Genomic DNA, 17,085 nt, shown 5'->3' with positions numbered 1-17,085 from the left:
GTGATTTGTCATTGCCATTTTATTTATATGCACAAAAAAACTCATCCATCCAATATCTTGAAGAAATACTGTACCTGCAATGAGAAAGGCATCATTGGAAGTCAAAAAATTCTGTACAAAATGTCCATAACCCACAAAATGTAAAAAAAAAAAAAAAAAAAACCTTATTGAATATATTTCAATTGAATATACTACGGTAGGTGTTGCTTTCCCTATGCAAGGAGCAGATCAGCTTGCAAAAGTGTGATGCTGAAATCAACAACTGACTTTTAAAATGAAAAAACTTATTAAGGGAAAAAAGCAGCAGTGGATTCTGTATTGTGATTGGCTACACGCCGCTAGCCTTGTGCTGTTCTGTAGAAGCTGCTGAGGGGAGGGGTCTAGCATGGCGCTGTGTGTCTGAGCCTGTGAATCTGGTTCAGACCTCACTGCAGAATCCAGCTCCTCCACTGACAGAGAGCTGCTCTGCTATTGGCTGAGGAGGTCACCAGCTCGCCAGAACAATACAATGACGTTCCACAGGTCGAACACACTGGGAGCGTCACAATGGTTCTATTAGAGCGTTTGTTCCCCCCCCACCAAAAACACAGAGAATCAGATGACCGGCCGCAAGCAACAGCGCTGCTTCTCAGCATCTGAGCTGACAGGCATGGAGATCTTTCTACTTGGTTTGACGTGGAATGTAATTATTTATACAGGCACAGTGAACTGGACTGCAGTGATGGAGCAGAAGAGCGGGAAGTAGAGGCATTCCCTTCCCTTACACACGGATTTACATTATACTAAAATTTTATAATACTAAATTTTAATACTAAAAACCTGTTTCATCTCAACATCCTCAATTCTGTAAGCATTTCTGACATCAGCAAGGATTATACATATTGAATTGATGCTTTTGGACTGTCGTCTTACAGCTTTCCTGTAATACTGACAATCATGCCTTGAGGCAGTATTGTAAGATATTGATATTGGGCTGTAATAAGACTTTCTCAGGGCATGACTGCTTTAGGAGGGTCTAAATACAAGCAGCTACTGATATCTATGATGATAACTCCAAAACAATACAACACAAATTTACATGCGATAAAACTGAAATTAAGTGAACTATGAAGCAAATATATCCGGTGTTACCTCCAATATGCCATCTTCAGGAAGGTCTGTACAGTGGACTGCGTTCTGTACTTTGTTTTTGCCAAACTGGGCACGCAAGGTGGTGGGTCGGAGGTGACGTGCAAGTTCCTGTATAAAACATAACGGATACCAATGAGGGGATTTTAGATATAGTGCTTATTATTACTATTAACCATTCAAGCTGAGAGATCACAAATATGTGATTAGAATTTTCTTAACAATCACTACTGGTAACTGAAAACAAAGGAGATCAAGACTACTGACTTGGGATGTTGAAAAAACATTTCAAAAACCCCTGCCCTTCAAAGGGTTAATTGTGTGCTATCATGCCCCCCCCCCCCACCCCTCCCACTCACTGGGGCAGATTGCTCCAGCCTGTGGAATGGGGATGCAGAACTATGTGGAGCGCTTTGGCTTCTGAAGGCCTGCCCCAGAGAATCAATTACTGCTGCAGCTCTGAGGCACGCGTCGTGACACTGAGCGGCTCGACCGACTGCTCAGGATTCTGCTCGTGTTGTTATGCAGTGAAACGGAAGAGCACGGCTGTATGGGGGGGGGGGGCTTCTGATGTAGCATATAAATATAAAAATTACACATTTATTTCTTGAGTCTTTGTGTCACACAAAGCGGTCATGGTAATAGGACAAAGTAAAAGGTCACTAGCATTTTGAGTCCCTAAAAAAATGGCAGCAGTGATGAAGGTGTGCAGAAAGAAACCTCTCGTTCATGTCTGGGGCATTCTGAGTGACTATCAGCAGAGAGCAGTGGGACTGGCACCTGGGGCTCAGGGTAACAACACAAGTGTTTGCTTTTGGGGGGGTGCTGGGGGGAGACGAAGCCTCGACAGCTGAAGGCGCTGTTTTTATTTACGCCCACTTTTCCATTTGCAAACCAAAACGCCGCGCCTTGCGGCGTCCTGAGGCACATTTGTCCTTTTGCATCTGCCCACCTGACGCGCATTTACTCATGCCCACCAGAGTGACTGGGGACGGGCCGTGTGTCTGTTTGAGCGCGCTCAGACTGCGCGCGCGGCTCTCGCAGCAGCCCCTTGAACACGTGCACAGGGTGCGAACGGAGAACCCTGCCGCTGGCTGTGTTCCCTTTTGATCTGGCACGCGGTCACGTTCGCGCGTTTAAAAAGCCCGGAGGAGCAGGAAGTGCCCTGGGCCGCGTGTCTGCTGGGAGACAAAGGCACGAGGGCCAGGAAACCCGATCCCTGGCGGGGGAAGGGGGGGGCGGGGCAGTTCAACTCTGCGCCCTGGGTCAAACTCAAAAGGTCACAACTGAGCCGTTTGAAAAAGAAAAAAAAAAACAAGACCGTCTCCCAGCAACCACTCTGGCCCCTCCTCCCAGCCCTTGTATAGCCCGAGCTATGGAAACTGCACTAATGACAAAGTAAGCCATTTGGCGGCTCCGAGTTGCTTACCCAGGAAGGGCCACACACAACAGGGCTGAGGTAAACGCCGGCGAGACCACACCTCACACTGAGAAAACCCGCCGGTGTTTTCACATCGCGGCTGAAGCAGCCGCAATTACTCCTAAACACTGTTTAGAGTTGGGGGAGCCTGAGAAGGCCATGGATTACACCCTAACGCACCGAAAACACTCATAACTTCCACACTGCAGCTTCGCCAGCAGCCGTGTAATTACGTGGCGATGGCTTCTTTAGCCGTCAGGTAAGACGTTTCCCCCGCCACCGTGTTAGCACTCGACGACGGGAATGCATTAAATGCTATAAGGCTGTTGGCGCTAACGTTTCCATGTTCGTCTGAAATACCCAGCGTTCCCATGATCGGAAGAAACAAAAAGGCGCAAGTTCTTCCTTCGCGGTATATCTTTCTCAGCCATTGTTAAGAGGCACTGGCAGAAGAATGTGCGGGAGGATTAGGTTTTCCTGTAAGAATGGAGTCCGTGTTAGATTTTGAGCCAAAATGAGGTTCAGCCAGAGTATTTTTTTTATTATTGTGGTGGTGAGGAGAGTGAGAGAAAGCCCCTCCCCTCTGACACCCTGTTTGTGCTTGCCTTGGTTTATGACACCCACTGTCAGGCCACGCCTCCAACTCCAACTGCCCACCAAACTCGGACGGCCGCAGATTTGCCGCAAGAGTAAAGCTGAAATGGAACCCGTCAGCATTACTACGCCACCCTGCGCTCTCAGCTTCGACGTCGGGGAGTCGCATTTCACCCTCAGCCGGGAGAACTGGTAATGTAAAGTGCTGTACACCGCAGTCAACATATTTAAAACCTATGCAAAATGAAAACAGGGACGCAGGACGGTCCCCGTGCTTGGACTGGGTGGAGTGTCTCAGGTTTCCCGCTGGCAGTGCTACCCAGAGCAGAGGAAGCCGAGTGGCGTACAAAGTGGAGACATTGCAGAGCAGTGAAAGATCTGCACAGCATCCCTAGTGAAAGGCATCGCTCTGTAACTGCACTAGTCACCCAAAGATGACCTGAGGCCTTCGGGGCCAAATTTCGTTCTGATGAGGCCGGCGGAGTACACAACACAACGGTCCTCCCTTTGCTGGAAGTTTTGTTGACAGTTACTTCAAAGTCGACACTGCTGCGGCCCCTCCCCTTCCTTCCACACCCCTCCCCCCTCTTTGGTCTGGTGAAAGCTGCTCATTAAATGCGCTGCCACAGAATCCCATGTCTGGCTCCAGTGTCTTGTGGGGGTTTGACGGGAATGCCTGTCTAGATCCCTCGACCGATCCAGACCAGAAACTTCAGTCACTCCCTTTCTGAAACTGCTTGGTACAGTCACAGCCATTTCCCTTTCCTTTATATCAACAGAAACAGCTATTAGCTCTTCAATTTCCTGGTAAGCAGCGAGAGGCCATAAAATACATGCTTTCCCACATCCTTCCCATTAGACAGACCAGTCAGTGTTGTCTGTGTTGTTTATCATTTCATTTTGAATGAATAAATGACATATTTTAAAAAAATGACAAAAGAGCTTTTACTTGTTTGTAATGCGCTAAAAGAAAAATTGTAATAACTATGTCTTAAAGTGAATTAATTTCCACTGAACGGCCATCGTTCATAAACCCAGCCAGGCAGTCGAAGCTGAACAGCATTTACACTCCAACGTGCCACCGCAACCGACCTCGGATTCCTTAGCCTCCCCGCCCCCTCGCTAACCGCACACAGAGCGTCAATACCGATGACTCACTGACGTCACGCGGCAACAGCCAGGGGAACAAACAGCTCGTCACCTCACCATAACCCACCGCTTTGTTTGCCGACCATCGGAGCGCTGTCCCAATGCCGTCTCTGTGACGCGACCAAACAAAAACCACTCCAACATTCCCACTGGCACATTCCCACCGGCACGTTCCCACTGGCACGTTCCCGCAGCCAGTCTCCCCTCGCAGCTGCGCGTGCTGGGAATGGCCATCACCAGGATCATCAGCTACTTTCAGTGTTAATTAGTCAATCTTGTTGACTCCTGAACAAAGCTACACTCCTGAAAGCATTCTCACTAGCTCTACACACTACAGACATGTCAGAGGTGTAGGGAGCACAGCTCAGTAACCCAACAGAGGTGTAGGGAGCACAGCTCAGTAACCCAACAGAACTGTAGGGAGCGCAGCTCAGTAACCCAACAGAGCTGCAGTGTAGTGTAGTGAGTAAGTGAACAGAAGGTGGGTGTGACATAATGCAGCAGTGCCATTTGAAGCAACTCCGGTCTCTTCAGGAACGCAGGCAGCATTGGCACCTGAGTCCTCCTACTAATGTACTAGCATAAAACTCCTCTGACTGTGCACAGACCACACATCTAAGGCTCACTGAGAAGCTGTGAGATTCCTGCTGACCTCTTCTCTCACACCGCCGGGATGATAGAGAGCTTTCAGCGTACATTTAACATAAATAAATTATGACCCTAAAGTTAATGCTTTCGATTTACTGTACATTTTAATTTCAATATTTTGCTTTCATAATCAAATTTGTAATGTATGCATTAATTGTTTTTCCTTTTACTTTGTTGCCATTTACCAGATGCTCTTTATTCAGAGAGATATCACAATGTAAACACAAGTGCAAAGACCCAGGACCAAAGTACAGTAATGCAGGAAGTACAGTCCCAAGAGACAGACTCCACTGGCAACTTATCAACAACCCTATTGAACATGAAACTATATTAAATAAGAATAAAACCACCCCCAAGACCATGAAATGAATTACCGCAAATAGCCAGACTTAATCAGGTGTCAGAGCTAGTCAAAATACCAGCGAATTACATTACAGCGCAAAAAATCTACCCTTTTTTTTTGTAAAAAGGAGGGGCATCAGAGAACTGCTGTCATAAAATCTAGAACAAGGTGCAACAGCTCATAGTCTTTCACTTGTAAAACATACGCGCTGCCAAGTAAACCTCACAGTTCAAAATTATAGCTGTTCCACTACGTAGCAAGCAGGAACGGAAAGCCTTTCCAGTCTCACTTCCCAAGTGAGAAAGGCACAACTGGAACACACTGCATTCACTTAAATAAATAAATACATACACTATGTGTACTGAGCTTTAATTGAAAATCATGCCAGAAAACAAGCCTAGTTTTAAAACGAGGCTGCTTTTAAAATCCTGGGCTGTTTGTCAGCCCTCCGATGAAGAGTTGTGGACAACATGCTGCTACAGTCAGTGCAGGAGGCAAAATTTAAGAGACAGTCAGCCTCCTCCCTTTCTCCAGGGAGAAATGATGGCTTGTTGCAAATAACAATGTGGACGGACACAAGCAGAAAGAATGACAGAATGGCTGAGTGCATCTTATCATTATGCGATTGTGTTGACGTTCACCTTTCTGGCGAACTGCGTCGAGCAGAAGCGTTCTGACGCGTTTGACGTTGACTCTGATATATCTCTGGCTTCACAGCCGCCTGGCTTTGGTTTGGAATGCTTTTCTTGAATGGAGCGGGAGTTGCTGTCAATGTGTGACAGCTTCCACATTTTGCATGCCATGCCATGGGGACATTTCCTGCCTGAATTAGTCTTACTCTGCAAAATGGCCGGCGAATCCCGTTCCTGTGTCTGCACTCGGCCGGCCGGGCAGCGGCTAACAGTGGCAGTTTGTTTCCGCCCTCGCATGAGGACAGATCACAAGACCGAGGTCTGTCTCGTGACCGGGGCGGGCCTGAGTCCCGCTGCTGTAACAGCCAGAGAGGTGACGGCTCACAGCTGGAGAAGATGTCGCTTGAGTCTCACAGCCACCAGACCTCTAGAGTCCACAGCAACTAGATCTCTAGAGCCCACAGCCACCAGATCTCTAGAGCCCACAGCCACCAGATCTCTAGAGCCCACAGCCACCAGATCTCTAGAGCCCACAGCCACTAGATCTCTAGAGCCAACATCAACCAGATCTCTAGAGCCCACAGCCACCAGATCTCTAGAGCCAACAGCAACCAGATCTCTAGAGCCCACAGCCACCAGATCTCTAGAGCCCACAGCCACCAGATCTCTAGAGCCAACATCAACCAGATCGCTAGAGCCCACAGCCACTAGATCTCCAGAGCCCACAGCAACCAGATCTCTAGAGCCCACAGCCACCAAATCTCCAGAGGCCACCTTTCCATAAATCTATTGCCATTTAAATCTGGGAAATACTCACTTCACTTCAAATTACTAATGCTACTGTATACGTCAAAGGCTTCACTTACAGATATCTCCTCCAGAACAACAGGCGACACTCCTGACATACATACGTAAATAAACGCATGGCGCTAAACTACTGTGATTTCTGATCTAGAACTAGAAAGCGGCTCTGTTTGGTTCAGAGAACCATAAGGCAGTAGGTGTCAAGCTAATCTGGCAGAGGGTGGCACCTGCCTGTGTGATGAATTATTCACGCCCGAGGCTGTCAAGAGAAAATCTGATCCGCTGGGGTGTTCACACTTTAAACATTTGCAAAGTATCCATTTTCACTCAGAGCTACATGTGACTGCGAGTTTTAAGTACCATTAGAACAGCACGAGGTTTGACTGACAACCTACAGGGCAGACACTGACGCTATCAGTAGTGTGGATGAATCGTACAGGAAGAGACATTGGCTGATTCCACTAGACTGGCTCACAATTACTGATGGAAGTCCAATATGGTAAAAGATGGTATATTTTCCTGGCTTTTAACAAGCACAACAGCAACATTAATGTGGAATTAATGTGGAACGTGACAACAACAAGATGAACATGTCCTGTTAAGTTCATGGGCTCTTTTTTTGTTAGTGTTAATCTTATTGGATCACAAGGTAATGCTCTCTCATTATGGTCATGCAGCAGGAAGTATTTTACCAGTAGAGGTACCCTTGAAAAGTTTCATTTGAAATAGAATATTCATGACAGTCTGCCATTTTGTCTGAGCCAAGAAGATGCAAATCGATAAAGTTGGCCCAGATTCAAAATACTTTACCTGCACTTCCTTCAAACTGTCCTTGAATTTGAACAGCACATTTTATTCTATTTTTTTAAATTCTTTTTTCACACTTTTAATGTCAGCAAACAATTCCATTTGTTGTGTAAGAACTAAAGAAGGAACATTTCTGTTCGCCTTTCAAAGGTAAGGAGGGCAGGAAGTGGAGTGCCTTCAATTTCAGGCTTCTTCCATATGAATCCCACCGCTGGCAGTTGGTGGACCGAGCAGTTAAGAGCAGGTGCCACTACTGGATTGATGGAGGTTGTTGCAACGATGAGGTGGAACTAATCACACCATTGGACATTTCAAATGAGAAGAAAAAGCAGCTCTGCTCGGCCCGTCTACAATCATTCAGGAAGAGAGATTCACTGGCTGTTTTCTGAAAAGCGCCCAAAAACTCGCCTTTGCAGACTGCACCTTAATGTTTCTTTTAACTAAAAAAAAAAGCAACCTTCCCTCCCTTCAGCTCTCAGGCCTTTAAGCAAGCAGCTTGACTGTGGTCCACGCAGTTGGACTAAATGATTCCAACTTCCCCCGTGACACGACACGCTACTTAGCATATGAAATGCACTTCTGCGAGTCGCTCTGGCTAAAAGCACCTGCTAAATGACAAAACAGTGCCTCGTAAACTGTAACAGGTCTCACGGAATTAAATCAACTCCAGGTGCTTCTTTCAGAGATACCATTAGCGGCAAACAGAAGAGTAAATCAAATATAAAACGAGTGGGAATGCTTAACGCACTGCCAGTTACCTAATTGAAAAATGTAAGGACGTTTATGCTCAGACTGCAGTGTCTCCAGGGCTTACCGAGGCTACGTATTTCGAGGAACCTCTGCCCGGTCATGACAGATGAAAAACTCTGTGACCCAGAACGTAATGGAATCCCGGCGGCAGGCCCTTTGTAAATTGGGATAACATCTTCAGATTGGAGTGCTCCTCTGGGGTATATATACTGAGTTGGGAAGCAGTCAAACTGTGGCCCAAACTTTGACCAAAAGCACTCAGGACAACGGCCTCCTTGTCTTAGGGAAGCCGTCCGGGCGCAGTCTGGGCCTACCCGCCGGTCCCGTCCCTTTCAGTCATCGCCCTAGTCTGAGCTCACAGTCGCTGTGAGGTCATTTCCAAATATACTGTTGTTGTGTGTGCAAGCTAGGACAAGCAGCTCATGCCAACTCTAGTCAGAAAAAGCAATGAAAAACAAACTAGGATATGGAAATGTCTGGTGACAGGTTGTTCAAATTAAATGACATTTTGGAAACATTAAGTTCATGATATTCCAGAATCACAAAGCTTGCACAGCTCCACTCTGAAGCTGTTTATGTGAGCTCAGACTGTTTTTGCCAGTATTTTCCATTATGCACTGGCTGGCTTCAGTGCCTTGTTGGCAAGCCTTATTGAATTTTCTATCACTTTGCAATCAGAATGAGCTCAGGGTACCTGCCCAACCAATGTGATGGGCTTTTTTATTTGCTTTCAAGTAGGTTTAGAAGCCGTTAGAATATGATTAGATGGCATTCAATTGCACCAGTCCTGAGACAAACAGCACAAAATTGCCGTCTTCGCTGAGAAAAAACCCCATAAAAGCTACCCTCACACATTCATATTTAATGTCTCTAAGGGTGGAAACCAGCCATGCACTGAACAGTGTACCACACGTCAGTTCAAAAGACTACCAGAACCCGAAGTACTGTCTGAATAAGAAGGTATCAGTGGCAGCAACAACAATTCACGCTCATTAAATATTCACGCTAATACTGGAATCACAATGGCTGTGTCAAAAAATCTAAAATCCTGTCGGACAACGCAGCAATCGCCATAGTAACGAGAGGCACTGCAACACTAATATGAGATAAAGGATCATCAGTTTAAAAGTTGGTTTGTGCTCTCGGCACTGTTTCCAACAACCAAGAACTCAACTCCCAATCAGACTTTGATATTGCAACTGTAATCCGGAGTGAGGCCTCTCGCACCTAGTAAATCATGGGAATATCAATGAGAGATTAGCAATAAGGGAGATGACTGAATCTTATTTAGGATAAGACAGAACAGGAACTAGGCGACGGGACACATTTTTAATGAACGCCAAACCTATTTGGTCTAACCTGCAGGATGACTTCACAAAAACAAAAACTATTTAGAGCAACAGAATAACCCTTCAGGACCTGAGACCTATCTGTTCCTTCACCCACACTCCACAAATCACTTTGAATCTCTGCACAAAAACCTGTGTTTTCTTTCAATATAATTGATCCACAGAGTACATCCCTAGCTTTTACACTAAATCACAAAAACAATAAATCCAAATTTGTGATGAGCACTGGATAGATAATACCGCAATTGTTATTTGGTATAGAAAGGAACTTTGTGTCTATTTTCATAATTTCATAGGATATTGATCCCTGGAAAAATACCCTGTCTTTTGAAAACTTGCAAACTGAAACCTGACCTACCTTCCACAAGGAACCAATACTGCTAATTTTATCAGTCTGTTATGGATTACTTGCAGCTACAATGATCTGCAGGTCAATGATTATTACTGTAAACTGAAAGAAAACATCATAGATAATTGATTATTATTTGTAATTATAAAAAAATATTTGTAATTAATTTATATGAATGAGTAGAATTTTTTCACTTTGACATTATAGTGTATTTTTCTGTTTCTGTCGATCACTGCACACAAATGCACACACACGCACGCACACACACACACACGTTTGTCAGATCTGTGCGAGAGAAAGGCAAAGAGGGCGAGAAAGAGAGAGTGAATGGGAGAGAGTGAGATAGTGAAATGGAGAGAGTGAGAGAAAGAGAAAGGGAGAGTGAGAGAGAGAGTGAAAGTGAGAGAGAGAGAGAGAGAGAGAGAAGCACAGATAAGTATGATGTGCTCTTTCAGTGTGACAGGCCATTAGCATGCCATTCCTGTTCTCTTGGCTATGACACCGGAAGGGACGCTGTTTGAGGGTAGAGCACACACACTGTGCTGGATGACACAGGGAGGGACGCAGTTTGAGGGAACAGCACACACACTGTGCTGGATGACACCGGGAGGGAAGCTGTTTGAGGGTAGAGCACACACACTGTGCTGGATGACACCGGGAGGGAAGCTGTTTGAGGGTACAGCACACACACTGTGCTGGATGACACAGGGAGGGACGCAGTTTGAGGGAAGAGCACACACACTGTGCTGGATGACACAGGGAGGGACGCTGTTTGGAGGGTAGAGCACACACACTGTGCTGGATAACACAGGGAGGGACGCAGTTTGAGGGAACAGCACACACACTGTGCTGGATGACACAGGGAGGGACGCAGTTTGAGGGTAGAGTACACACACTGTGCTGGATGACACAGGGAGGGACGCTGTTTAGAGGGTAGAGCACACACACTGTGCTGGATGAGACAGGGAGGGACGCAGTTTGAGGGTACAGCACACACACTGTGCTGGATGACACAGGGAGGGCAGCAGTTTGAGGGAACAGCACAAACTTGCTGGATGACACGGAAGGACGATTTTGAGGGAACAGCACCACACATGTGCTGAGACACCGGGAGGGAAGCTGTTTGAGGGTAGAGCACATACACTGTGCTGGATGACACCGGGAGGGAAGCTGTTTGAGGGTAGAGCACACACACTGTGCTGGATGACACAGGGAGGGACGCAGTTTGAGGGTAGAGCACACACACTGTGCTGGATGACACCGGGAGGGAAGCTGTTTGAGGGTAGAGCACACACACTGTGCTGGATGACACCGGGAGGGAAGCTGTTTGAGGGAACAGCACACACACTGTGCTGGATGACACCGGGAGGGACGCAGTTTGAGGGTAGAGCACACACACTGTGCTGGATGACACCGGGAGGGAAGCTGTTTGAGGGTAGAGCACACACACTGTGCTGGATGACACAGGGAGGGACGCAGTTTGAGGGTAGAGCACACACACTGTGCTGGATGACACCAGGAGGGAAGCTGTTTGAGGGAAGAGCACACTGGGAGGGAAGTGTGGCATATGGTCCAGTGGAAACGGATTTGTCTCTGTTACGCCTACTGAAGGAGAGAGCACACACACCTGGGTTGTGTTAGCTAGTCAGCCCAGGGTTTTAAAGGTGTGTTCATGTCCATGGTACAGGTGAGAGACCAGGAACACGCACCGAGAGAGCTTCGCTTATCTGCGCACAAAAAGATAAAGAAAGGAACTGGCAGCTGAACAGCTGGCCAGCGTACCCCATCGACGAGCTGAGAAGCAGTCGCTCGAGTTTACCTTCTTTTGTCTTTATTATTTCAGTTTGTTGTTTTAGTTTACTGCTTTCACCCAGAACCCGCGAGGGGGAAGGGTGAAGGTGTTTGATTTATTTCATTTCGTGCTGGTGTGGGTGCGCTCTCTCTCTCTCTCTCTCTCTCGCTCCCTCTTTCCATGGAGCAAACCGCGACGGTCCACTCCGCAACCGCCAGCATGTGACAGGAAGCTGATTGAGGGTAGAGCGCGCTGCACTGGCCAGCGCTTTACTGCACTTGAGAAGACATCCTCTCACTAATCACCGCCCTGATTGAGCAATCACATCTGACCTTGGATAAGAGGCTAGATCGAGGTCCCAAGTGGGAGCCACTTCAGTCCTGTAATTCACAAACAGGATGTCAAACAACTTACCTTTGTATACTAACAACGGCACTGATCGGTAGTTTTGATAATTACATTGAATCAATACACAGTATATTTTTTTCTCGCATAATCTGCATTCGCTTCCATGAAACGTCAAGCAAAAGTGTGTTGTGTTGATTGGAAGTACGAGTTCCTGTATGGAAGTGCAAAAAAGTGTGACGCTTTCAAGCTCTGAGGCAAGAAAATGTGAAAACTACTCAAGAGGGTTAAAACTTTTTGGCAGGGCACAACATGTAAAATGTAAGGAATTTAAGCTCCTCTAGATAAGGGGGTTGCCATGTTAACTTACTACATACGATTTCTGTTTGTTCACATTGGTACAGTACAAACTGCTGATCAGATACAAAACAATTTCAAAAAATCACGCTTTGGAACTGCTGAACCACCAACTACAGGGCACGAGAAAGCGTGAACAGTTCATCGTTAACTAAAAAACGCAGCAACAAATGATTAACAAGACGCAATGTCACTTTGCCCGAGTTAATGTCAGAAAAACAGAAAGGGGTGGGGGGGAGAAAGTACGCTTTTAAACAATGCAGGTTCAATCGCATAGCGCCAAAAGAACGCAGTCCACCTCCTCAGGGCCAAGTCCTCTCCATTATCACAACTATCTTTTGGACCATCTGCGAGGGCCATGAACCATTTTCTCCAAGGACTGCCTTCGTATTGTTATCTAATGTAAGGGCGCACAACATCAGCGTGAAGCCCTGCACCTTGTACAGTCCAGTCTGCCGCGCTGGCTTGGGCACTCCTATGGAAATCCAGGAGAAGAACCACCCAGCGGCAGCTCCTACGCACTCAGTAAAGGATTAGGCAGGCTCCTTGGCTGCATTACACACTGAGGTCCATACAGACGCTGACATAGCACGCATGCTTTTCAAAAAGAGCTCAAGCTCCAGTTACAGCGTGCGTTTCAGACGGTCCGAGAGGCTAACAAAGCCAGTTTTCACGAGGAGGACTTTTCTTATCACAGGGAGAGAAAACTAAGCGACTTGTCCTCCTCAGCCTTTGGGGCGGAGGGAGAATGATCCTGCCTGGGACCAAATCCAGCGCACACCATGTTTAATGAAAGATTTCTTTAAAAAAAAAAACTTTGCCCATATCGTATAATTAACCTCCGCACACACATATCTTCACACTCACAAACTGGAATCTTGTGGACCGTTGTAGCGCACAGGAATAAAGAGAAACGTCCCTCACCAGCAGCAGGCTATCGTTAGACTATATCTATGGCATACTTTTGAGACATGGAACACGAGATACGTTCCATTAGCTACGGATATAGTCAAGTTGTCAACAATGGCTCTATTGTGGCCTGCTGGATGACATCAACGACAGTATTAACATAATTACTGGTTCAGATGCATTAACAAATCCTCAAATCTCCATGTTGCCCCAACAACTTAAAAGACAGCACCTAATGGCAGGGCACTTATGGTACATAGAGGACCACATTCAAGTAGAAGGCAGTTAAACAAGTCATTTTATTTCCCACTGGACAAGTTCAGGATCTCATGTTTTCCCTGTTGACTGAATATGGTGGGCAGTCCATCGCAGGCGCATCACAGACGGCTGCTGTGTCCCTGCAAAGTGTTTCCCCCGCGTGTTTTCACCCGTAAACGTGAGGGCTTCATTTTCGGCTGTGAGCGAATGCAGGGTAAATGGCTTATCTGTGGTAGACTCAGACTCCCCATCCCCGGAGCTGCTCTTTTCTGCGCGGGGGCTTATCTGACAAGCAGGCGTTCCGGCTGGACACCTAAGGGCCCTGGAGAAAGCTCAGCGGCGTGTTGTGCATAGTGGTGATGTGTGGTTGCCCTTTCTGCTGTGTTTCAGGAGCTTGACCCTTCTGTGTGAATAATGGCTGCAGGTGCGGCACTGCCGACCGATTCACATCAAAGGGTCTGGCAACCCCGCAATCGAAGGTGCAGAATAATAATAATGTGGTCAATTTTCAGGATCACCTCAACATTTGCATGTCTGCACACCATTCCAATTTGTCCTGTGGCACAAATATGCAAGTGACCAGGACAAGGTTTTCCAGGACTTTTTAGGACAAATCAAATGAAGAACTTAACGTTTTTGTGATTTGTGAACATGTACTTCTAGGTAAAGTTTCTTTTTTACTATGGGCCAGTACACACACATGCATGCACACATAGGGGTAGTGCAGTAAAGACCGCCGTGAATTTTATAGGTTTCTACTGAGAGTCATAAATGTTACTAAGTCACACATACAAACACACGCATGCACGCACGCCCACACACACACATGCCCATACACATCAGCCACACACACACGCGCGCCCACACGCACACACACATTCCCACCACACACACACACACACACGCCAACACCCACACATGCAAACACACACACATACATACACAAACACACATGCCCACACCCACATGCCCACACACACACACACACACACACCACACCCCCATGCCAACACACACACACACACACACACACACACGCCCACACATACACACGCCCACGCCCACACACACACATGCCCACACCCCCACACCCCCATGCCCACACACACACACACACACACACAAACACACCGCCCACACATACACGCCCACACAACACACACACACACACACACACACACCGGCCTAAAGCAGAGAGGCTCAGTTTAATAACTCACAGGGTCTGCAGGGCCGCAGTACTCCCGAAACGTCCTGGAAGGCTGGCTCCTCGGATCTCCAGCGCCACGCAGGGTCCAGAGCAGAGCTCCGACACCAGGCCCTGCCGGCAAACAAAGAGGAGAAAAGCCTCGCCTTATTTATTTTCAGCAGCGGCCCGGGACAATGAAGAGGCCCATTGTTCCAGGAAGCAGACGACGGCAACACACACTAAGCTGGCTCTGTGGCTTTGCACGCTTCGGGTTCCAGGCTGCTCGAAAAAAAAAAAAAAAAAGAGAAAGGAGGAAACAACTGTCTCCATTGTGCTCAAACTACCAATGCCACTCCTAAACGACATTTTAAATGAGATTACCCTTTCAGTGGATAATTATCTGGGACTACAGGGGATAGTCTCTACCACTGTGGCATTACAATTTACTGTAGCACAAGAGAAAAAAAAACAGCAATACCAAGAGTAGAAAGACTGTGGTAGAGTGGCACTCAAAAAGGACCTCCTGAAGAAAGTCTTTAGGGCCACCACATTAACAGTGATAATTACAGTCTATAGAAAAATGAGACACAATAACAGAGCAGTAAATCCTGTTCTGTGTCCCACTCGCTAACTACTCCCTAACTAAAGCCCCCTAGACATCTGGCCAATTATAGGCCAAGAGCCAACACTGTCCTTTCCCCACAAAATTATATACGCAGTTATTTTTCATGAAAAAACAAGACGTTAGGGGATAGACTGGCCCAAAACTGACCCCACCAGGCCTTTATTGAATTAACTCAGCATGAGCAGGACAAACACAATGAGCAATTTAAACAAAATAAACACTCCGGGGGGGGGGCAGTGGAGTAGCTTTCTTACTCTCATATTTAGCCCAGAGTAAACATAAGCAGCTTAGGCTACAACGTGTCCTTACTTCACACAACGCGAGCAACGCAGGTAGCAGGGAACACAAAGTTAATAATGATGCCTTTTGCCTTTTAGCTGAAGTCAGCTTTAACGGCGTAATATGGTAAATGAATACCAGCGGTACGTTTTGGAATGTCCAGTCGTGAAATAAACCAATCGGGGCCCGCGTACCGTCTCGGCTCAGACTGACTGGAACAAATTAGACGGTAGCGTTCAGGACAGCGGGCAGGAAACACAAGCAAACTGGCCGGGTCGCCGCGCTCAGCGGTACAAAGGAAAGGGTGTCCACGGTGACTGGGCGGGGATCCAGCCGCGCGATAACGCGGACAGGTGGCTGCGCGGGGGTTTCATCGCCACGGCAGCGAGCACAAAGACCTGCTGAGAGACGCAGAAAGAGACAGGAAGTCCGCCGAGCAGGTAACCGGAGGAGAACGGGCCTTGTGTAAGGCCGCCCCGGAGAGAGAGTGCAGCTGTTCCATCTCCACGGAGACCGAAAGCCCCCTCAACGGGCCGATCGGTCGCGCTCGAGCGGGTGCTGGACTCTGCAGGCGTCATGACCGCTCAGGACCGCTCACCACTCGTCAGCTCTTGCAGGACTAAGCTCGGTTTAAACTAACACGAAACGCTAGCTCAGGAAGGAGCGATGAGCGGACAACTACAGCCAGTCTCACAGACCCACCATGATCGTGGATCAACGCGCATCGATACGCACAGCACCTATAGCTTCAGGGCAGCTGTCAAGTTGAGCAAGAGGGCGAGGACTTTGATTTGTGGGGTCCAGAGCTCACGTTGCAGACAGGGGTCCTTCTGCACGTTACCAAGGGACACGGTGTTTTTGCACCACAAAACAATCCTCCAAGGAGCTATAGTAGCAGGACTTTATACCCGAGTAGCTTAACCTTATCAGCTGCAGGAGTGATAGAACCATAAAATCACCCCCATGCAAGCGACTAATAACCAAGGACAATCAATCATTGACAGACGCTACTAAGGGTGCACATCCACCTATGCCTGCTGCATTACCTGCGGCGATAAAAGCGAAGATCAAACAATAGCATGCCACATTTCCTCTGGGGTTGAGCTGAGGTCACGCCCTCTAGTCAGCGCCCTGCTCATACAGGGAACAGATCAGTTCTGAGTGACCTCACAGCCTTATTTAAACACCAGCTGGGGGTCTTTATGGGAAAGACTCCATCAACTTTTCCTCCTCATTAATATGCTATCTTGGGTAAGGGGAGAAATTTAATTTTGTTGCTGTAAAAGCTCTATTAGACCTATTAGGCAGTGCCTTTGAAGTAGGAGCCTAGTTTGCATTACAAATCTGATCAGGTAACTAAA

General features: G+C 47.3%; 1 protein-coding gene across 1 annotated transcript in view; it reads right to left on the bottom strand.

Annotated features, from left to right (window-relative positions):
- Position 1: 1 nt before the first annotated feature.
- nme7 (NME/NM23 family member 7) overlaps positions 2 to 17,085 on the bottom strand; it is a 55,045-nt gene continuing 37,961 nt past the window's right edge. The window contains 4 exon segments of the mRNA XM_064310292.1: positions 2 to 74; positions 1,132 to 1,239; positions 14,852 to 14,904; positions 14,907 to 14,952. Coding sequence (XP_064166362.1) covers positions 42 to 74; positions 1,132 to 1,239; positions 14,852 to 14,904; positions 14,907 to 14,952 — 240 coding nt within the window. The 3' untranslated portion in view covers positions 2 to 41.

This window comes from Anguilla rostrata, chromosome 15 (assembly GCF_018555375.3).
Source record: "Anguilla rostrata isolate EN2019 chromosome 15, ASM1855537v3, whole genome shotgun sequence".
Classification (NCBI taxonomy): domain Eukaryota; kingdom Metazoa; phylum Chordata; class Actinopteri; order Anguilliformes; family Anguillidae; genus Anguilla; species Anguilla rostrata.
This window is presented reverse-complemented; position numbering and strand designations above follow the sequence as displayed.